Source organism: Nylanderia fulva, unplaced genomic scaffold (assembly GCF_048542155.1).
Source record: "Nylanderia fulva isolate GAGA-0341 unplaced genomic scaffold, ASM4854215v1 Scaffold13, whole genome shotgun sequence".
Lineage (NCBI taxonomy): Eukaryota > Metazoa > Arthropoda > Insecta > Hymenoptera > Formicidae > Nylanderia > Nylanderia fulva.
Window position 1 is genome coordinate 4,029,818 of NW_028189518.1, and position 24,320 is coordinate 4,054,137.

Consider the following 24,320-nt stretch of genomic DNA (forward strand, 5'->3'; position numbering starts at 1 on the left):
TAACATTATAATATTCTGAGATTTTAATAATAATGTTATAATATTTACAATGAAGGCTATCGGTGCTCTCCTCAGCTCCGCTATCGCTACGTGTGTCTTCTCCGAGGAGTTGCGTGACGCCGGCACCAAATAAATCCTCACAGTGACGAATCAGCATTTCGGTGATTGTCGGAATCGATCTGCTCTGATTCACTGATGGATTCGATGACCAAAGTAAACTCGGACCACAGCAGACGCCAAGATTACTGGCGCACATAAGATTACGTTTTGATCGTCTCGCCACATGATGTAGCACGCAGATTAAATGCGAGAGCAAGGTATAATTCGCCTTCGGGAGCCTGTCTAGAATGCTGCAAATTTTTTTAGTTATAGTTTCACTTTTATATTTTTCAAAAAATCGATATATTTAAATAAATTTTATTGGATATAGCCTTATTATAATACCTTTTAATAGTTTGAACAGGACTCGGTGTGTCCAAACTCTCCATCCAGAGAGGAAACAGATGCGAAGTCAAGAGAGGATCTGGTAGAGATCTTAAAAACTCCTTCAACAAAGCAGCTACAGCTATAATCGGCGCGTCTTCTAGACAGCTGAGATCTCCCGTGGATTCGATTTGATCTCGCAACTCTCGGACAATTCGAACGTTCGCGGATTTGCGGAATATTCCTTGCGTGAACGGGCCCTTCGCGAACAGCTGCTGCAGCATCACCAGAACGGGCTTGGGCAAGCCATTTTCATCCAGCCGTGACAAATTCACGCCAAAGAGACTGGGATTCAACGACAGCGAGCGCCGTAACAGACCGGTTATTTTTGACCGGTTGTTCTTCTTCGCGGGCGTCTTCATCACTGGTCTGAGGATAAAATGACACAGATCGACGCCGCTGTTGTTGATGTGCTCCAGATCGAAACCCTCGTCCGTCGACAGCATGTGTCGTAGACGCGACATCTTCACGGCGAATGGTCGCTCGTGTCCTATCAACGGATACGGCGTCTCGTCCGGGAACGTTCGGGCCCACAACTGGAAGGGTCCTTGAAGATCCCACAACGGCACTGCCATGTTCACGCAGGTCTGCGCCGTCATCTCGGAGCCGACCATGATCGTCTTACACTGTAAAATGCAAAATAGTACGTACGTATATGTATTCTTTTCTCGCCGACAGAGAGAAAGGCTATAAAGAGATGAATAATATGGCATATTACGGCCCCGTTGAGGCTTGTTTACCGGACGATAGACATGGTTTATCTAACGGAAATTCATTTGCGATCCTAGCGGCTTATATCTATACAATGTCAATGAATTATGAACGGTGACTGAAGACGATGCGAGTACAATGCGTGGCCCGATAGTAGATAGGCGGCGACGGTGACTCAAACTCGACTCTGATGTCCGCGATAATAAAAGACAACTCTCTCGGAGAAAAAATACAGGTCGAACGATTCATTCCCGCGGATTCGAGCTATGCGCGAAGAATGGACCGCGCGAAGGCGAGTCTGAAAAGGCAGGCGCACTTACGTAGTCGCTGTTCGTGTCGTTGTCGTGGTATACAATTTGAATATTTGTATGTGGCGGCTCCTTCATACTCTCCTCCCGCACGAGATCATTTAGACGTCCCCACCAAAGATCCCGCGCTGCAGCGGTCCTACAAGTATAAATACAATCGCGATAAAACGATTGTCTGCATGGGTGTCTGCAAGAGGGGTCTCCCTTATCAGGGAAATCAGTAAAAAAAATTAAGCATTTACTCTCCTTTTGAATAACCATTGAAATTGATTTGCAAATTAATATAAGAAAATAAAATAACAAAATAAAAGAAAAATTGTCTTCATCTGTTTGGAGTATTGCACAATTTTGAAAAGTAAAATCAAGTGTTTGCTCACATAAAAGTGGCCACGACGTTTGTAGTAGGCCAGCCGAGAACGAAGCTAGTTTCTGCAGATTTGCTGGTCTCTGCCACGTCCTCTATGTGACCCGATGTAAGCCAGAGTTCGCTCATCCTCACGGTCTGCTTCAGCTTAAAGTTTCCACCACTGCGTGCTTTCGCGATCAGCAGGAGATCGGTGAAGAGGAAGAGATGCCTCTCCTGAGACTGCATGCCCTAATTTTTAGAATAAATTTAAAAATTTATATCTTTAGACTATATAATTGAGCAAAATCTTGAACTGTAATATCGATATAAATAGTAAATTGTTTAAATTTGTTGAAGATTTGAGGAAAAGAATTTTATTTTATTTTATAGTTTTCTCTGAGAAATTCACGAAAATCTATATTTTTTAATATACAAGTGTGATGAGAAGAAAATCTTTTTTACACACCGTGGTAAATTGGACTGGTGTTTCCAAGAGAAAAGTTCTAGTCGGCGATTTTGAAGTTGGAGAACCATCCGGAGAATCTATAGTTTTCTGGGAAAGTCCTCTCGTTAGTCTAGCTGGAGTACCACTACTCCTTTTACGTAACATATTCTTCATTTTCTGAAAACAAAATAACAGCAGAATTAGATAAAAATTTCTATGATTAATAACATGATTAGCTACTTTCGGAAAAAATGACAAAACTTCAGAATAATGTATTGCCATTTAAATATACATTTTTAATGTATTTTTTATCATAGAAAGAGATTGTATATAAGCACATGTAATAAAAATATGAAAAAAATATACTCGAAAATAGAAGATAGGCAAGAAAGAAAAATCTAATTACAAGATTAAAAATCTAATCTCAAGATCTTAGAGAAGATCTTAAGTCCTGCAATGACTCGAGTGGAGAATTTCGCTTAGACTAATTTCGCTATCACATTTAATCGCGTCATGTATGTTACATATGCCACACGTGCTACACGTGCGGAGGATTATCAGTACGCCCAAAAAAATGTCACTACCAAATTTGGTCGGCAAGCGATGATTCTCTCTTTCTCTCTCTAAGATGTGTTAAAGACGAGAGCAAGCTGATTAACATATGCCGGCTTATTAAATTTTCTAACGTGTGTCTCAACATCCTCTATTCTTCGTTCAACTCTTTTCGATTACGAAATCATTTCTGGTGATCCCGCCGGCTATCACCCACCTTCTCTCCCCGATTCATTGTATTGCGTTATTATAACGCGTCAAACCTGGACCAGACACCGTGGCCTAACACATCCAACCCATCAAATAAATTATTCGCTATTCCTTATGACATTACATTGGAAAGTGCATCGTCCAAGAGTTTTAAAAGTTTTGAGAGCGATACTAATATTTTAAATAGGAATAAAAATGCCTAGATGCGATTGCGTGAATATAATAATGCATAAACGTCATAAATAATTTTAGACGTAAAATAATATTATTTTTACCGCATAATAATTTTACGTGTGTAAGTTTACATTATATTGATCTTATAATTTCAATATAAACAAATGAAAAAAATGCTACGTATATTCAGAAAAATAGCAAAAAAAATCATAACTCATTTATTGATCAAAGTAGATCTCTCATCAGTTATTAATTAAATTTATAAAATCTTTCATTTTTTATATAAAATTTTTTTTACAGTACTTACTAACTTTCGTTGTATCCTGGAATTATATGAAAAGAGCACGACGCGCTTTCTACATAATAATATAAATATCATCCTATTGTCGATCCAACCGGGGGGCTTCCATCCAGCCTCTCTCGCGGTGACACAGTTTCTACTCTCAGCCTCTACTTTTTCGCATAGATGCAGAAAGCGAGTGCTCTATTGAACGATCAATTTCACCGTTTCGCAGCAGCCGGCCGAGTTAGAATGGCAGGGAGAAATTATCGGTATGCTTGTACATCCGGATGATATATACGCTAACAAACGTGGGAAGGAAGTGCGTATACATATACGCGTTCTAACTGCCACGTTAGCGACACGCGAGACGATGCACTTTCCACGGGACGCAGAAAAACTAGATGCATCTAAATGACCGTGAGAAAGGTTGAATCGCAACGTTATTGTGCGTAATACCGTTTGTTAGCAGTCTCTGGGTTGTTCGTGTATTTTCTACGAAGGAGAGTGGAATGCCTCTTGCAAATTATAGACCTCGTAGAGAGATGATAATTTTTATCATTATCACGATTTGTAACGAAATTTTGAATCGTTTTTCTCCGACAAAAATTTAGAATTAGAATTCACATTTATATATTTGCCAAATGAATTTTATATAGATACGAATAATAAAATGTATCTCAGGATGTGTCTCATTCAGACAATTACTTTTGTTATATGAGCTTGTAATTAAATAACATGTGGTTTCAAATTATTATATGTATATAACTGAATCATATGGCAATTCCTTTCAATTGTTAAAAATCTAAATTTTATTTATGAATTATCTGTAGAAATATGCAATATTGCGCGATTAATGCGATCGAAATTAGGATAGATTATGAAAAAACAAAAATTAAATTTTTATATTAATAAAAAAGTTTCTTCTTACCATAGTAACGACATCTCGCTCGTGTAACCGTAAATTATCGCCGGGGAACAATTCTTGGATACGATGAAGATCACCTTCTAATTGACCACGGTGTAAAACTGTCCCGCTATCGATGCATTCGTTATCTATCAAACTCCTCGCTTCCTGTCCCAAATACCTCTCGTAGTCAGCAAGCCTCTGCACCTGCGCAAATAAAATATACAATTTGTAAAATTCATGTACAAAATTCATATGCAAAATATGCAAAAACGTGAGCAAGGAAAAGTCGACGCGTTACATATCGATCTCTCTTGGGAAATCTAATGAAATTCAAGGGATAGAATCGTTCGTCTTTCCGCGATTGCATCGCCGGCTTTTGCATAACTCTCCGATAATTTTCGATAAACCGCACTTAAGACGCGGCGTTTCCAAAGCCATTACGAAAGCAGGAAAAGGAAGCGCCGCGACGAAGTCACGCGACTTTTCTTAATATCGATTTTACGCTAGACAGCGCATGCAATATCTTTCCGATGATCGTCGTCAAACGCGGAAATAAACGAAAAGTCAAGACCGGATCGAGCGCGATTTCGGAAATGCACTCGAGCGCGGTAATTGTTATTCATGTGCGTTATATAAATTGTCAATGTGTCATTTGACATACGATTATACTTATATATCTACAGCTGATGATTATATTTACAGCTTTAGCAGATTTGCAATTATAGTATATACATTTATTATATCAATAATAAACACTATTGAATAAGAATAAAAATTAAAAAAGATCCAATCTTTTATCTAGTAATTCTATTTATTTGTGATATTTTTTATTTTGTTTTAATATTTAAGAACAATAAAAAAATATCAAAAATAAAAATATGTACAGAGATTTTTTTTTAGAATTTACCTTGAAAATCATGGTAATCGTGGGAATGATATTGGAAGAATTTTATAAGAGTTTCTCGGATTAATATTTTTGCCACAATCAAAAACATTAATATCTATATCACAATGAGATATAACATACGTTGGATTAATTTTTTATTGTGGTAAATATTAATCAGAGAAACTTTAAAATCCATCCGATATCATATTGTCCTACAATTACCATAATTTTCCAAGTAAATTCTAAAAGAAAATTCTCTCTGTATGAATTTTAATATTTCTGACATAAAATGTTTATATAAAGATATGCAAAATAATATAATTTATCTCGCGTAATTTCTTACAGTGTGTCCTGCAATAACTTAAATAATTCCCTACATTATTAATTTTGACAATCAATCATACTATCGAAATATAATTTTTTTATAGGTATACTGATCTATAAAAAATCTGTTGTTGTTACACGGATTATTAATTTCATAAGATCATTATTACTGCGAATATCTCTTATACGGACAAATTCTAACTTTAATAACCAATCACTGTGCATTCTGATACGACATTCGGTCTGTGAAAATTCGTCGGTGACACTCGATTATCCTGATTGATGGTCGCTCGCCATGAATGGCCGATTCGTTTCTTAATTATCATAACGTGGCATGTAGTTACTGCGCGCTCAAAGAAATGTGCACGAGTAGGCGGCCGTTGATGGCTCTTAAACATGTTCTGAATTAATTCGCAGTTACCGCAAAACATCGCCGCTGGCGAAATTCAAACGCGATCGCCGCCACCGCCGCCGTCTCGTAAAATCACAAGATGACGTTTCTCGAGGATGCGCAGTTATATCCGCGATATTTCGCCTCTGTATATTATGAGCTATTTCCGTATATTAATTTAAGCAACGTGTGACGAAACAACATTTAGCACTAGAACGCGAAATTGGAGAAAGTCGGAGAGAAACCAGAATATAGAAGAGAGTTTGAAAGAGACAAATTTGAAGAGATAATTTTTTGACATATTAATCTAGATTATAATACAATTTCTAGTATTAATAAGAAGAAACTCGCGCGTTTTACTTTACAGAAAATGGAAGGTTGAAAAAGATGATTGTCTCGATCTTGTCGAGAGGGAAATAGAATTTACCGAGTGCACGCCTCTTTATACTTATTGCATTATTGAACACTCTTAGGTGTGATTTTCTGATAAAACGCCACTTCACATTATTCATTATCATCGCGGCGTTTTCTCTTTCACGTGTAATTTTCATAGTTTGACGTTTGGGTGAGGTAGTTGTTATCGACGTTTTCTCTCGCGAACGTGCAACCGTGTGTATATTCGCGGATGGGGAATTTTTGCGTATTTTTTCTCGCCTCTCTCGTTTCCTTTCGTTCCTTTTCCCATCGGCATTGTTTCGAATCCCCGCCACACGTACTTTTACGTGCCGACACCGTTTCCCCTTTTCGCACACTTTCACCACATGTCGCGTCGAGATTATGTTGCTAGCGGAACGTAGGCTCGGCATAGCTTCTAGGCATACTGTAATCGATCATAAATCATCAAAGACAGATTTCGATCGAGTTTTATAGGAAACTTCAAATTGAATTAATTTATTAATTTTGAGAAAGGATTTACATTCGCTGCTTTAATCGTTCAAAAACTTATAAATTTGTGCGATCGCTGTCAACTGTTCAAATTGCAGGAACCGTATATTCCTTGCACGAGAATTTCTATGAGAATTCGAGGAATTTCTCTTTCGAGGGGAAGAAGCGACTTCCACGAAGGGATCTTTATTAATGCCACAGGCGACGAGAGTCGAGATTCCGTTGCGCATATTAAAGGGTTATACAAAAACATTGTATCACAAAATTACTCGAGACAAGGATATAGAAATGTAAGGAAACCGAAACAGATGGGAAGGATAATTCATTCGTTCTGGAAACCACGTAATTTCGGCGATCCAGCCGGAAGCACGGATAACTTTTTTTCTAATATCAGATGCTTCTTCTTCATTCAATGCTATCAATATTTAGATAATTAAGTTAAAGAATGTACTTTTTTCACTCTTATCGATTATTATAGATTAATACTAAATATCCCGACTTTATTTTTTTCGACATCTTATCTCATTTCGAAACAAATAGACATGATTAAATCTGAATGTCATTAAAATTATTCATTCGAAAAACAATGTAGAATACGATAACGCAATGCGTTTTTTTCACCTATATAATCATATTAGCTTCTGTTCAAACTTTCTCCACTCGTCCAAACAAATACATGTTCTCAGAGATATCCAGGTCTTTACGTATGTGTTGAACTTTGAAAAAGCTTTCTATTTGCAAAATACGTATACAGCTCAGATGTAGAGCCAAAGAAAGGTAGGAAGAAGATTTCGTATACGATGAGAATCTTCTCGCGTGAGAAGAAAAAAATATTTAGCATTCACGAATTTAAGAGAACGTTACATACACATCATACGCATATCTCTGTACATATAGTTCACCGAAAAAATTGTATTCTTAGCGCCAAGAAGATCCTCTTAATTTAAGAAATTCCCTAAATTTTAGTATATTTTTTTCTGAAAATAAGAATAAATTAAGAATATCATCTTAAATTAAGAGGATCCTCTTGGCGCCATTTTTCGGTGATTCTTTTAGAGTCGTCAAACTGCTATGATCAATTATATCATACTTCTTATTGAAAATATCTTCCTCCTTTTTTTTCCAAGCTCTCAAAGTCTTCTTCTTATTCGTACACGTATCATAGATCGTCGATTTCTGCCTCTCCTCTCGACAGCAAACACGAAATATTAATTCGTCACCACTTATTATGCCGGCTCGCGGTCGATGGATCTGTCCGGCCGAGTGTATAATCGTTTCTCCGCCAACGATCAATCATTTAATCAGTCATCGAAGGCACGAGAGAGAGCGAGAGGGCGAGAAAGCGTATATCGAATGCGTTGAATAATGACGAAGAGGATCTAAGGATACGCGACCGGCTGCTCCGTCCTTTTTGCTCGCTTTATATACGCGCGACGTCAATGAATGTGTACGCTCCATCGGACGATTTGAATGTCGTCGCAACGCGTATACCCGATTCTATAAATTGTGGCTGGTCATACCTGTATCCGCCTTTTTTCGGACGCATACAGGTATACTTAAAAAAAAAAAAAAAATTATATATATATACCGTTAGCGCTGACGAAGAGCGACCTCGCGAGAAACGACTACCTCGGGCGCGTTATTTACCTCGGCAACAGGGTACGCTATACCTCACGTGTCTGGAATATCGCGCGAAATTTTTCAGAGCTTCCTCGCAGGATTCCCTTGACGCACGTTATATGCACGTGCAACGGTAAATGACGGAACAGAACTCCACTGTGACAGAAGCACGCTATTTTTCTGAACTTAAGAGCTACCACACGTAGAAATGGGGATCCAATAAAGGGCCTCGTACAAAATTCCTAGGAACCGGAAAAATCAATACAAAAGGAAAAGGAACTAGATATTCCTCGCTTCTATTGGTGGATATTTTCCTTTTTTTATTTTTTTTCTCTGTCGCCTGACATTGTGCAAGAGCCTTAAGGTTCTTATGTGATGAAATTTCGGAAAAAAATGTCAAAGAGACATTATACGAAAATTGTATCTTAAGAGCGGATATTTTTTAAAACTTTAACCAATTTTTACAGCGGAAGAATTAATCTAAATTAATCTAGTAATTAAATTAATATCGAGATTTGAAGTACACAAAAATTGACTTACAAATTTTCAATTAAGTTTAAAATACAGTAAATAATAGTACAGCATTTATATTTTATTTATACTGATAATCTTTAAAAAATTTTTTTATGGCAATGACTTAATTCATAATTGAAGCTAATAAAAAATGCAGCATTAAAAAATAATTGTCATCTGATTTTAAAATAAAATCATTGATAAATCTTGATTAATATCAGTATTTAGAGTCGAATGAGTCAGTTTTTCAAAATGCTGTTTTTTTTTACAGGACTTTGATTGGGAACTAAATTATTATTACAAACTGCAAACAAAGTGTTTTTATTTTCTGTATTGAAAACTTACTTTATTAAAAGTAGAGGTTCACATATAGGTTGACGCAAGACTTGCAGAGCACTTGCGGAATGTAACTTTTCCATCGGCATCTCGCTATTACGAGAGCGTGTGCACTGCGATATAGGGTGTCTCGTAACAATTTTTTAACGAAACAAAATCTTATTCCATTGATTCGCATTCTATTCTTGCGTAACGAAAATCGTATGTCCAAAGTTAAGAGTGATCAGCAGAGCAATATCGAAAACCAAGAGGGTATTAAAAAACAACCATATGAAGAAGGAGCAAAAATATTTCTGAAGAGCCGCGTTTATTAGACATAATTCAGAAATGTTGATAAATAGATGCGTCAGATTAAACGCTGCGCCAAGAAAAATAGATTCTCGTGCTGGTCACGAGACACCCCGTATATGCATATATACGCAGGACAAATTGCTGCGGCGTGACGCAACGTCGAGAACACCTGTCTCGACGTTACAAAACCCGCTTCCTGGGGCAGCGTTTCACGCACGTACACGAACAGCGCGCCTAGACGTGGAGCCACGAAGCAAAGGTTCGCCGCTCCGTGGATCGGAATATTGATACGCTCGTCCTGGGAGAAATTGATATATCGGTGCATGCAAATGAACCGAGGCTGAAGTGAAGCGCGAGGTAGAAAAATCGCTGACAAGTCGATGTCGAGAGGAAGCTCGCGTAGTATGCTCGGAAATTTCAGAGATGCCTGATGCTTTTTATTCTTTTAACTTAACAAGCGTCTCGAGTCTGGATTTGTATGAATACAAATAGTCTGTCAAAACATTAGATAACATTCGTCGTAATAAGTTCCAAGGAGATCAGTATATATATCATGAGAGGATATATGTATACATGTAACATACAGAATTAATCTTTTTTTCTTTATTAGAAAATTATGAAGAATAGGATCTTATGGAGAAGATATACCGGTTAGGAAAATCATGTTTCATTCGGAATGAGATTTTTTGAATTGTTCAGATATTTTCTGGACAAATATCATTGCAGGTATTTGCAACACTTTGCAACATTTCAGATATTTTAATTGGACAAAATTTCCACATATTTAATATTCTAATTCAACTCGCTCAAGTCTCATATTTAACTTAAAATTCAACAAGCCTTTAAATATATAATTTGTGCATTGAATGTTATATTTTGGATTATTTTTAGTTATAAATTATTTAAAAAATAAAATATAATGTCTGTTGACTTTTACGAGTCTCGTGACATATGTCTATAGTCCATCAGCATCGCAAACGAAGGGAGAAGAATGCGATATGCGCAGTCTAGCGAAACGGATTACGAAATGAGCATTCGCGGTATTCCGCGATCGATGATAATTCCACGTCTTGTCATCTGCCCACATTCGCCTTTCGCCGTCTTCGCGTGTCATTAGAAAAGTCCCCTCCCTCAATGAATCCTACGGAGCTTCTTTGATGACGCTGAATCGGCTATCGTTTCATCTCGCTGCTTATTGCCCGGAATTATCTCTAAATTGCCACGATTCGGCGTAATTGTATGCGCCGTAGGAGGGATACATCTCTCTTTCTATATATTTAGATTAGCGAACTTTCCTTTTTCGCGCCGCTACGGTGCCAATACATGACGACAGCTGCGATGGCATTATCGGGAAGGCAAACATGACAGTGATAAATCGATCTTCTTTGCGCGATCATTGACAGCCGAAACGACTTCTCGTGCCGAAAGGCGGAAGGCTTCATTATGCTATAGCTAGAAGAAAGTAGCGTAAAGATAATAGCCGTGCGTTTGCAATTTTCGTGTCATTGTGACAGTCATTATATATAGATAATGTAATATGCCGCGATTATTATCGATTCGAAATGCAAATAATTTATCTTGCTCTTGAAAGAGAATTATGACAAAAATGTTCCTATAGTCTATCTCGGGAAAAATTTTTACGAAACATTTTTTGGGAAGATAAAAGTGGATTTTTTTACAGAGTTAATTAGAAAAAGTAAACAGAAATTATTAGTATTACAAATTAATTCTCGATTTAATAAAGAGATAACGAAACGCAATTTTATGTTAATTTACGAAAAGCATTTGTTAGAATATTTTTTAAAATAATTGTCTGTACTTGTGTTACGTCGTTTCTATATGTCTATCATTCGATACGATATTTGAGAAATTCTCGAAGGATACTTGTATCGCGATACGATGGAAATATTCGAAGTAGCGACTTTTTAGTATCGAGCCTTGGCTTAGATTCCATACTTGTCGCGTGCACAAACTTGTGTTCAGTGACGTAGAACGAAAAAGAGACTTGGACTCTACACGATCTCCTTAGTTCATGATATATTCCGATGACAAGATTCGCATACCTGTTAGCTTGTATGACGGACACGAATAGTTTCGCATTCGCGTGTTTAATGAGATACATCGAAATAGGTATCTCTTCAACAATTTAGATAAACTTTCATAGATAGAAGTTATTTATATGCATATGGTATAAATGATATCACAAAATTGAACACTAGCCTTTTTTTGAACATCCAGTTTGATTTAAACAATATAATTTACATATATGTATTATATTAATTATTTATCATTTTTTTTTCGCGATCAATTTTCTGTAATTACTTATTACCAAATTAAACCAAAGAACTCAATAATGAATAAGTAGAATATATTTTGTTAAACGTTCTACATTTAAACGTTTCTATTGAATAATCTATACTGCTTGTTTGTAAACACCAGATAAACAATTTTCAGAATTTTTAAGTTTGCACCTTACGCGAGTATTATGCATGGAAAAAGCTAGACAAGATTAACATTAAGTTCTATATTCGTTCACTCGATTGCGCGTACAAATGGCACGTACGAATTATAATTCCAACTTATTCATGTTATTCAAGCAAGTATTGTGAAATCGTTCTCTCTAAATCGCGCGAGTCAGCATTGCACAGGGATCTGCAAAGAGATTCGTCTCCGTAATCGGAATTCCGTCATCTAGGTGAGCGGAATTGCAATTTCTTGATCGTACACTTCTATTGAAAATTTGCCAAGAAACTTCGCTAAATATCAGAGATGTGCGTAAGATCGGTCAACCGCAAAAAGCGGTTAGGCCATTTGTTTCTTTCAATAGTTTCGGAATGCATTGAGGTTTCGACAGCCTCTGCAACCTGAGAGGTCATTACGGCTGCTCGATTATGTATACGATGCGTACAAAGAAGTGAAATCTGAATAAAAGAATATATTCAACAATTTACCGTTAGCATTTTACGAGATTGTAAAAACAACGATTTAACTTTAGCAATCTCTGCAAGTTATTCTCGTTACATTAAAGGACACATAAAAAATAATAAGTGGTTTATTTTTTCGAGAAAAAATAAATGACAAAATAAAATAAATGATTATATGTAATATAAGTCTTTTCCAAGATTCAATATTTTTTTAACGTGAAGTGAAAAATTGTGGCTATATATTATGCAAATCTTTTATATACATATATCAAGTTTTTTCTGAGGACGCATTTCTTTTTATTGATATCAAAGTAACGTTGTTAAAGACCATCTTTGTCGAGAGGGTTAACGAGACGAGAGAAGGATGTATAAAAGCGCGGAGAAGCCGAGAGGAATCAACGTCGATGAAAGGAAGGAATTTGGTGAATGGGAGTGCCGTGCGACTCGTTTTTCCACTACAATGGCGCACATATGCGGCAATCACGCATATACAAGAGAGAACGAGAATTCCTGAGATCGTGGCCGATAGGCCAATCACGTTTCCAAGGTAATCGAAGGAGATGCATGCCGCGAGGATGCGGCGTTGGCAACTTCGCGTGATTTCGAAATCATTCGACTACGAAGAATTTAGACTTCTTAGTTGAAAAAGTAAACTAAGTTGTTGTATGTATGTCCGAATATAAAATTACATTTTTATCCATACCCATACATTCACATAACAATACATATCTCTCTTTATACAATCTTTCATTTATAGTATTTTGATTTTATTTTATTATTTTATTTGTATTTTCTTTATGGATAGCTTGTATGAGTATTTGATAGAATTTTTTAGTTACTGATATTGTATATTGAATTTTTGCGAACGCACTCTCCTTTTTCTACTGCGAGTGTATTAAAGAGAAAAATTAATCTTGGGACATCTTTAAAAATTTTGCACAGACCGAGATAAATCATTGCCATCGATCGTTGTCCAAAATTGATTTAGAGTGGAATTAAGCGTGCACCGCAGCCTCGTCATCGTATGCGTTATTGGGCGGATACACGCGGAGCGGAGGCGACAAACTTCGACGACAAAACGATATTGTTGAATGCATAATGAGGCTTGACGTCATTGTCCGGAAAGGTACAAGCCTCCCCGATGGGAAGCCAAATATGCCACCCACGGATTTTGATCGCGCACGACAGTTTTCTCTCCCTTGGTGCGTCTTGCTACCTCTAAATTATTTTTGTCGAATAATATGCGTGCACGATACATGAGAAAAATATTTGCTATACGATTCAAAAATATTTGTGTTATTAATCAACTTTCTTGGAAAATAAATATATGCAATTCACAATAAAGTAGATAGCCTTGAAAAAAATTGTTATATATACACTTACTTCAAAAAAAGAGACACGCACTTAAAATTTGGAAAAAAATCAAATTTCAAATGACGATAACATCGTAAATAATAAAGATAGAAAGGTTTATAAAAAATACAAATAAAGCTTGGAATTTCTACTTTAAGGATCTATTCATTTCAATATTGCGAGAGAAATTTATTAAAAATGGCGGATGACAAAACGAGAACATGCAAAATTAGAAAATAATGGTCCGGTTTGCCAAGGCACATGGCGTGAGTCAAATGTCGCAACTGAATGAGATAAAAAGCATATGATAGTACAGAGTTTCCCCTTTAAAATGCTTTTTTATTCATCTCGATACGATGATTTTTCGCCGAGATATTCGCATTTGAATAAAAAGGCAGCTTTTTACTTTAAATGCGAATAGCTCGGCGAAAAATCATCGTAACGAGATGAATAAAAAAGCATTTTAAAGGGGAAACTCTGTACTATCATATGCTTTTTATCCCATTGAGTTGCGACATTTGATTCACGCTATGTGCCATGACAAATCGGATCATTATTTTTCAATTTTGCATGCTTTCGTTTTATCATCTACCATTTTTAATAAATTTATTTCGCAATATTGAAATAAATAGATTCCTAAAATAGAAAGTCCAAGTTTTATTTTCATTTTTTATAAACCTTTCTATCTTTATTACTTACGAAGTTATCGTCATTTAATTTTTCCAAATTTTAAATATAGTGCTTTTTTGGAGTGAGTATATTATGTCATATATTCATGGAATGACTGTGAAGCAGTACCATAACTAAGTTTATACAAAATGTAAACATATTTTTAATATTTTATTTATGCAGAATTATTTCTTCGTTTGATCACATTTTTGACGATTAGCTCGTAACAATCATCGAAAGATATGTTTGTGAAAGACGAGAACCCACACATAAACAGTATCTTTAATCGCCCATACAGTTTAATGCGTAGCTTCGACTTTTTACGACGACGCCCAAGTCTGACTCTTTCTTTCGAGGACCAAAGAATCTCGCAATTAGCACAATCCAGCGAGGAGAGAGTCGAGACGGGGAAAAAAAGAGGCGCACGGTGGTTCGAAGCAAAATTCGAAGTTATCTGGCGCGGATTCGCGATATAGGGAACAAACACGGGGAGAAGAGGAGAGTGGGTGTCCTTGAAACGTGGTAGTTAGCGGCCACACCATCAGCGAGAACGAAACATTACCTATCTCATCGAAGGTGAGGATCCGTACAATCGTTTCCATCGATCGCGAACATGAAAAAAATCGCGATTGGATCAAACGTAACTCTTCATATGCATAGTATATTAAATACATAAATTCTTTATGTATGCTTTTTTTTTAATAAAACAAAATTACAAAATCTTCAAAATTTTTCTAAAGTCTCAATCCAAAGATATATTTAGGATCTCTAAAGTGTCTCATTAAAAATTCGAAAATTTCAATTCCTAGACGTTCAATATTTTTAGATATTTGATACTACACATAGAGAATTTTCTTTTAGAATTTATCTGAAAATCATAATAATCGCGGGACACTACGATATTGGAATTTTATAAGAGTTTCTCTGATTAATATTTACCGCAACAAAAAATATTAATATCTATCATAATAAGATATAACATACGTTCGATTAATTTTACTATAGGTATATTTTTTATTGCGGTAAATATTAATCAGAGAAACTCTTATAAAATTCTTCCAATATTGTCCCACGATTACCATGATTTTCAGGATAAATTCCACGAGAAAATTCGCTCCGTGGATCTATGAAATCTTCAATTTTATTTTTCTGCAAATTATAAAATCAAATCGGTTTCAAATATGGCTGAAGGGTATACAGAAGTGTATGAAATAAAAAAAGAAAAGAAAAATGCAAAGTAATTCGAAGGTCCCTCGGTACACCCACGGGCGAGGACGCGCAATTACGGCGCAACATACGATTTAATTCGTCGTCGTTTTGCCCGGGATTGTTCGCGCGTGCAGGACCAAGTGGCCGAAAACTGGTTAGCGCGTCGCTCGGAGATGCCTTCGAGTCGAGGGGGCCGGAATGCTGGAACTGGACCATGAACATTTAAAGGACCGTATTCACGCTCGCTCGGTGTTGGTTCACGGCTGCATACATCGGCGCGCCGAAAGCACTTTATGCAAATCCTTTATGCGAACGAACTGCGCCCGGTATTGCGCTATAATCGCGGCGATCATATTTCGGCCAAAATATCGCCGGCCGCGCCAGTTCAATTCTATGTTTATACTACTTGCGCGCAATTAAATGTCTCGCTTCACGCGAGTCATTCCCTTTTGTGTTTCGCTCATAACTGCGGGATTGACGTTAAAATATAAATTTGCAACAAAATCTCCTTTTTTTTTTTTTTGGTAACGTCAATGAAATTTTAACACAGCATGAAGATAATTTTGATACAACTTGTCAATAAGGTTTCATGGAACGATATGCCTCGTTACTTTTATTCCAAGTTTCTCTTCTGATATCAATTTGGCACTTACATATTTGCAAAATTTTTTAGCCACTTACAAGTCGCGTATCCTATGCAACATGTAACTAAAGGATAACTGAAGACTCTTTTCCGCATCTTTCTTGTTCCTCGAGAGCGACAGGGCTCTCCTGATTCCTCAGCGAGGACTTTGAAGATCGCCAAGAGCCTTACCAGGAAATGCGTAGAAGGATACCGAAGACAGCTCTTTTCCTTCTCTACCTTCTTGCTCTTATCCCGGCGTTCTTCACACGAGTTTCTCTCTTTCTCTACTCTTATTTCTTCTCTTCTTCTCCTCCCTTCTTTGTCCTATCCGCGTCTCCGGGAATGATTCCTCATTCGTCACGAACAGGTGCGGTTCTTGATATAAACGAAACGTGACTTCTTCGATTGCGGCTTTACGCGGAAATTAGCGTAGGCAAATAAGAATCGCCGTCAGAGGAGTCGCGTGATACGCGCGGCGCGCTTCTTAATCGCGTGCGTATCGAATCTAAGTGGCGAAATTACGACGGAGTGATAGCGTGTCGCCTCTCTCGAAAGAGAGAGAGATGCGGCGATCTCCCTTAGGCGCAAAATCATTCATCATTCTCGCTACCGCATGCGGAAACAATTTTCAGGATATGCAGGAAGGTACCGCCATACATGTCCATACTTATTTCGTTCGCGCGAGGCTATTCCGTCTATCCCGATTATATGCGTGATAACTTCCTCTCGGAAACAGAATTAGTCTACAAAAATTTTTTACATATTCAAAATTAGTTGCGTATATCAATATCTTGTGATAAAAGCAGTTAATGTTTTATTTTTGTTCAAAAAAATTATATAGTTCTTTACATATGTACATCCCTTCCCATTTTCCTTTCTATTATTTTGTTAACGTATATATTTTATTCTTTATTATTCATTGATAGTCTTATTCATTAAAAGTATCAATAGAAAAAATATGCGCTAATAAATAACAAAATAATAAAGGGAAAGAATATGTGTAAAAAACTTTGTGATTTAGATACATTTTTTTAACAAAAAAACATTAACTGCGATAGCTTCCTCTCGAAAACAGAATTATTCTATATAAAATTTTTTTACACATAGTATAAAGTTGCGTATATCAATATCTTGTGATGAACACAGTTAATGTTTTCTTTTTGTTCAAAAAAATTATCTGAATCGCAAAGTTCTTTGCACACATTCCTTCCCATTTTTCTTTATTATTGTATTTTGTTATTTATATTAGCGCATATTTTTTCTTTATTATTCATTGATAGTTTTATTCATTGAAAGTTTATTGATTTTCGCCATGCCTCGTTACACGTCTATACGAGCTTCATTTTCATTTGGGCCTGAATTGCCAATTATCACATTATATATTCCCGTAACAGTTCTGCTCGCAAACGCGCCGGTATACTTAACGCAGCATTTCTTTCTCGCATGCTCACATTGACGAATAATACTCGAGCGAACCTCTATCGTGGATTATCGCGTTAAAGCGCGTTTTATGTGCACGACGACGCTGCCGGGTTTATATGTTCGCGCTCATAAACGCGCGATACAATCGCTGCTGAAAGCAACTGGCGCCTTTAACGAGCGTGCTTTTCACGTCCTTATAAGGGTCCTGTGTAAAGTTTACGAAGGGTCATGACAACGACCTTGCCGACGTCTGTTACGCGGGACAGTCCTTATAGTCATCATCATTTAGGAATGCCGGCTGACGTATATTACGTTTTAACTTCCTATCATGTAAGAACAAATGAAAAAATTAACGCTCTTGTATTTTCAAACAATTTCCGCGTCATCGTTCACTTAGAGAACCTTCTCTACATTTTGCTATTTGTTTCGTAATCAATTATTGCATTTTTTTTATAAACATGAATACACAGCATATAAGAATCGTCACTGAGTTCTGGCGAATGTCATATTTAAGTATGACGTGTCATATGTCAAAATCCGGTTATATTTTTAATCTATTGTTATACAATCTTTAATTATAAGAGATAAAATGAAAATTTTTTTAAACCGTAAAAATTTTAATTTAAAACTAATCGCATAATATATATACACAATATTGAGTCGCTCGAATGTTTCGAAAAATATCATCGGATATTTTTTTAATCTAATCCAGATTAACTCATGGATTTCCGGAAGTTGAGCTGAAGATAGAGTCTGGCATGACCAGTGGACGGTATGCGGAGGAGTATTGCGTTGCAGGTTAATGCACTACACAGTTTTCGAAATAACTACATGTTATGACATACACGGTTTCTGCCTACCTTCCCCTCTATGTCGTCCCTTCGCAGAATCGAGAATATTGTCGGACATTCGCAGACTGTCTTTTGACCAGGCGCCAAATCGCCCACTTTATATTTACGCACCGACATACGAGAATGCGCATAGGGCGATTCTATAAACGTAACATGTGCTCCTTAAATGCGTCCGGTATAAATAAACGTCTCAAGATAAGACTCGGATGCACACTTAGATTCTGAGAATTCGGATGGAATTATAGAGAAATTAAAAATATTGTTAAAGAGTACTTTTTCAATGCTTTTGACAGTTTTTTGTTCGAGTTACTCAATTTTTTAATTGTATAATTGTCCAGAATAATTAAATCGCGAGAATACAAAATCTTAAGTACACTCAGAACATGAATTTTAATAAATTGTGCTATAATAATAAAAAGAACACCAATTCTTTTATATTCTTTTCGTATCGTTTTCCTAAAAATGGCATTTATTTATTATAGTTTTATAAAACTGTACGTACATTCGCTCCAATAAAAAAAATGCACGAGCATCAATTAGCATTGAGTTATTCCCATATTATTTATACATCGTTCACCGATATCTTGCCGAACGCGAATTATAGAAATGCCATGTAGAACGGGTTACGTATCATAGGCGTAACCGATACGAGTCATTTGTCAGGATAGTATACAAATGCATTTCGCATTTCGCTTTTCGCTCGTGCCGCCGTTCTTTGAAGTGCTTGACCAACTTCCGCGTCATAAACGTCATGCGAAGACTACCGACTAAATTTACTGCACATTCCAAAGAAAATTTCCACGTTGGGCGAGTTCGCGCACACGAGCTACTACTTGACTTGAGGTACATCTAACAAGCTCTTCTAGCAAAGGATTCTCCGCAATCCTTCCTCGGTAATATACCATATGAAAAACAAAATGTCAAAAAGCAATATGAAGACGCTTTAATCTGAGAGAAATTGTCGAGAGAATATTACACGAAACAAATAAAATAAATTTACATTATTTTTATTTTTTTTCTTTATTTTTTAAATAAATATATTATTATTAATATATTTATTTATTATATAGTTATTACAAGTACCGCTCAAAATGTTATAATAATAACCGCAAAGTTTTGCAATTGAAAAGGCTAAAATTAATTGAGATTGTTAGTAATATGTATATTAAAATTGATTTCACTTATCCACGCGGTCTATTTATTTTTTATTTGAATTTTCTGTAATAACAAAAATAAGAAATTAACAAAATTTTAAATTCCTCGCACCTTATGACAGTTCCACCATCGCGCGATGTCTCTTTGAACCTCTTTTTGCCTTTGCTGTTCCTCTTTATGGCACTTGCACAACATTCCACTCGCAAAAACACGTTAATTACGATCGCACGCGTACTAATCGTTAGAATACAACATAGCGCGGTACTTTACATAGCATTCCCCATGTTAATCGCGCACTTTATTTCATATTCCGATGAAAAACACGAGGGAAAACAAAAAAATCATGATTATGAAGCTACGATCCGCTCGGCGTTGAAAAATCGTGTAGTCGAATTTGCGCAATGCTATCTCTGTTAAGAAATAATATACGCAGACAATTAATATGAAAATGAGAGAAGTCCATTTAAATCGGCGAAAAAACGCGCTACAATTTATTTCCTTAAGAAAACAATTATATTTTTCATAAATCGCTTGAAATATTTGCTCTAATAAATAATCGATGTTTATAAATTATCGATCGAAAGTTAATCGCGTGGAGATTAAAAGTAAAATGCGTGAGTTTATTATTAATTAGCAATAAACATAGTATTGTATGTATATGTTGAATCAAGCCATGCGATTTTCCAGGGTGGAGCGAATCATAACTTGGTGATAATAACTAGATAATCATGGTTTTCGCGTTCTCTCATTGCTATAAAATAAAGTGCACGATTAACGTCAGGAATGCTATATAAAGTGTCGCGCGATCGTCGTATTCTAGTGATTAGCACGCGCGCAATCGTAATTAACTGTGTTTTCGCGAGTGAGTGCCATAAAGAGCAGCAACATGTAAATAAGAGAGGAAGTTCAAGGGGAACGACTTGTAATTTATAATTTTATTAATTTATAATCGAATATGTATAGAAAATTCTTCAGATTATTTTTATTATGTTATTTATGAATAATTAACTTTTAATTTATTTTAATCACAGGGATTGTATCAATTATTTTCTAACTCTTAAAAGATGAATATATGAATCAATATATAGTGGTGAATCAATTGCAAGATTAATTGTACGTATACATATAAAAAAATTGCATAGATATTTAGAATATAAAATTTAGTGTTTTCAATTAGGATTTTCCTTTTATTTTTACTTACAATTTCTTCCTCGATTAGTCCAAGTAATAGTCCGGATGAATTAATAATATTTGAATTTAACAACAAAGTCCGGATAAAGTTCTTTTCTTTTAGTTTGATATAGACTATCTGAGTGAGAATGTGCCACGACGAAGACATCGCGCACGAAGTCGCATGCCAAAATAGAAACGGGGCAAATGAAACGCGACGACGCCGATGAAGAAACAGAAGGAAACGAAGGAGTCGCATTAGTATAATATAACCAGAGCGTGAAGAAGAAAGAAATAAGAACTTGTGAAAGAAGTCCAAAATAAGAAAAACACTGTCGTTATATTCGAGATGAACGAAACAGTCCTCACAGTGATCGAAAACAAACTCAGCAGGTGATAGGCTTGCCGTTCTATTTATACGAGACTTGAGATAAAATGTTTCTAAGATAAAACAAAAAATTTATCCTCTTAAAAAGGAAAAGTTGATTTTACTCTCACTATAAGATAAAGAAAAAAGCAAAAAAAAGGATAAAAATAAAAGAGTTCGTTTAAAATATTTCCGTGAGTGGAAAGGTAATTACTTCCGTATCTTGTTATTTAAACAATTGCGTGAAACATTATTAAAATATATATTATTATTATCTAAAAACAAATCTATAACATAACAAATATAAAAAAAAAAGTTGTTAAATCTTTCAATTTAATATTAATATGATCACTCGACACAAAACAAACTTAGCGTTGAGTTTAATTATTTATTTATTTATAGGAGCAATCTGTCTGTATAATATAAAAAACAAATTGCAAAAAAATTTTTAATTTACTATTAATTTATAATAACTGATAAAATTTGTTACGTAAACATAAAATGTGTCGAGTCAACAAATTTTCTTTTAATAAATTGTTCACATATTACTATAGTATCTATAAATTATTACTGAAATGTAAATTGATGTTTCATTTAATGTGCATTAAATATTCGTATCGTTCATAGAGAATCCAGTAAGATTTCGAGATTAGCAACGTGGCTCTTGGTTTCTCGAGAATCGCGGATATTAAAGATAGAGATTCGCGGAAAGAGAATGCAACAATAAACTTGCAAGCCAGGAATTTCAAAAGTTCGAGATAAAGTTTGATAAACAAGACTAGATGCAACGATACGATAATGAAGAAGCCCAAGGTGAAAAAATCTAATCATATAAAATTATATAATGAAATGAATTACTGAACACGCGATTCATGATCGCAAGGTGCAGACTTGATTTTCTTTCCATCTCATACGAAATATTATTCATAGAAAATTTTTAGTCACACAGGAATTCTTTAAGTTAACTTTTGATTTTTGAAATCCTGTCAAAGATTATCTAGGCACTACATTGCTATCTAAAAATATATGCAAAAATCTTTTACAATTATATAAAGCAAAAATTGTCTTAAAGTTTCTTCTCTCTAAAAACTATAATAATTTTTCAAATTTTATATGTATAAAAAGACCATTACATCTCATATATGAAAGGGAGTTAATCGATTCTCTGTAGACTATAAAATTGACTTGCAAAACGGGCAATAATCGTAAAATAGCAACATCGATGAAGCGTCGCTTTCCTCGAAGTCGATGCGATGGGACGGAAAGACTCACCAGCTGCTCCAGCTCGAGCTTGTGCACGTCGTAATATCCCTTGTAATACTTGAACCACATCTTTCACTGATCACCGCGCGCCTGGACGAGCATACGCATCGCGCATTACGTTCAACAGGATGATAACCCTCGAGGTTACTCCTTTCCTTTTCTGTCTCTCGAAGTCGCGCGAATAAATCGTTATTACCGTAGCATCGAGAGCATCTCCGAGCGCGACTGGTACTTGGCGTTCTATGAAGAGCGAACTGCTGACTTCCGCGGCTTTCGCGATGCGATGAACGTCGCGCGTTACATCGCGGCCGATCCGATGAAAGAGTTCACTGTTCCGCTCGGCGATCCGCGTCCGTATCGAAGACGAAGATAAATATACGGAATGGGAGATGAACGGAGAGAAAGAAAGTGAAAGAGGGAGAGAAGAGACCGGGCGTGTGGTACGATGCACTCGAGGACCTTTGAGAGACTGTACGCCTCGGCGCCGACCAAGAGGCCAAGTATAGACGAGCTATGCATGTCGTGTAGGTGCGCGTTAATGTGTGTGCGCGCGAGTTTTCATGTCGTGTGTGTATACGCGAGAGAGCTCCGCAGCCCACTAGACTTAATTAGCCGTCTCATCAGCGAAGACCCACCTCCCTTCGTTTCTTTTTCTTCTAGCCACGTGCGATTTCGCCGCGGAGAATTCTTTCTTTGTATATCGCGCGAGAGTCGAGAGTATTCGTAAAAAAAAGCGCGATGAAACGACTTTCCAGACTTGTCACTTGGGAAATGGATCCCTTATGCGCATGCCTCTGCTTTATGAAGGATGCAATGTATGCGATATGTATATGCGCGCGCTCATCGCGATACCTCTTGGCAAATATTCTGGGATTCCTGAGATGAAAGTAGAAAATTGAATTTTTTTTAAAATTAATTAAATTGCGAACATGTGTTAATAATCTGTGGAAAATACACCGATGAAAGCGAAACTTGTCCGCTGATATAATCATCAATCTGGATTATTTGTATTTATATTTTACAGCATTGCACTTGCATATTAAATAGCGATGCAATTGAAGATAAAAACGCTAGGATGAAAATGTGATAAATAATTATCTGAATTATATAAATAAATATATAAATAGTATATAAATAATATATAAATAAAAATATAAAAAAATAAAGTGTAACAAGAATATAAAATTATGCAAGTGCACTAATGTTTTATAAGCTTAGAAAAAAATTAGTATGCATTGAATGACTTCATGGACACGCGAATAAAAATAGCACAGTCTTATTAGCACTATTAACTTATCTATGTAAGCTAAATAGATAATCGAACGATGTATCCGTAAATACATAATGACGATGCTTTGTTAATCAACTTCTAAAGAGTGACACGAATGAACTTCAGCTACAAGGCTATACGGAATCGTGTCGAGGTGAACGACATTCCGAGAGGCGATTTTACGAAACTGTGAGCTGAAAAATTTTTATGCACCGTGCTCATCGTAAAAACTGACAACGTTTCAGTCATGTCGCTCCGAGACATATAACGAGAGATAATCCTGAGGCATGCAGGATTAAACGGTTCGGGAAGTTATATAATACAATGTTCATTTGCTATCCATATAAGCATATAACGTCAACATGTAAATCTGATAA

At 36.0% G+C, this 24,320-nt stretch overlaps 1 protein-coding gene across 4 annotated transcripts in view; it reads right to left on the reverse strand.

Moving 5' to 3' along the window:
* The window catches only part of LOC114932416 (rho GTPase-activating protein 20), a 200,133-nt gene that overhangs the window by 3,003 nt on the left and 172,810 nt on the right, over positions 1–24,320 (reverse strand). For 2 of the 4 annotated variants that reach the window (XM_029304589.2, XM_029304591.2), the window contains 6 exons: positions 4,441–4,623; positions 2,315–2,470; positions 1,880–2,097; positions 1,515–1,641; positions 445–1,109; positions 49–350 (listed from right to left, as the gene is read on the reverse strand). In XM_029304589.2, the coding sequence (XP_029160422.2) occupies positions 49–350; positions 445–1,109; positions 1,515–1,641; positions 1,880–2,097; positions 2,315–2,470; positions 4,441–4,623 (1,651 nt within the window). Of the gene's footprint in view, positions 1–48; positions 351–444; positions 1,110–1,514; positions 1,642–1,879; positions 2,098–2,314; positions 2,471–4,440; positions 4,624–21,074; positions 21,400–22,682; positions 22,968–24,320 lie in introns of those variants that run through there. The other 2 variants (XM_029304593.2, XM_029304592.2) reach the window with 2 other exon arrangements.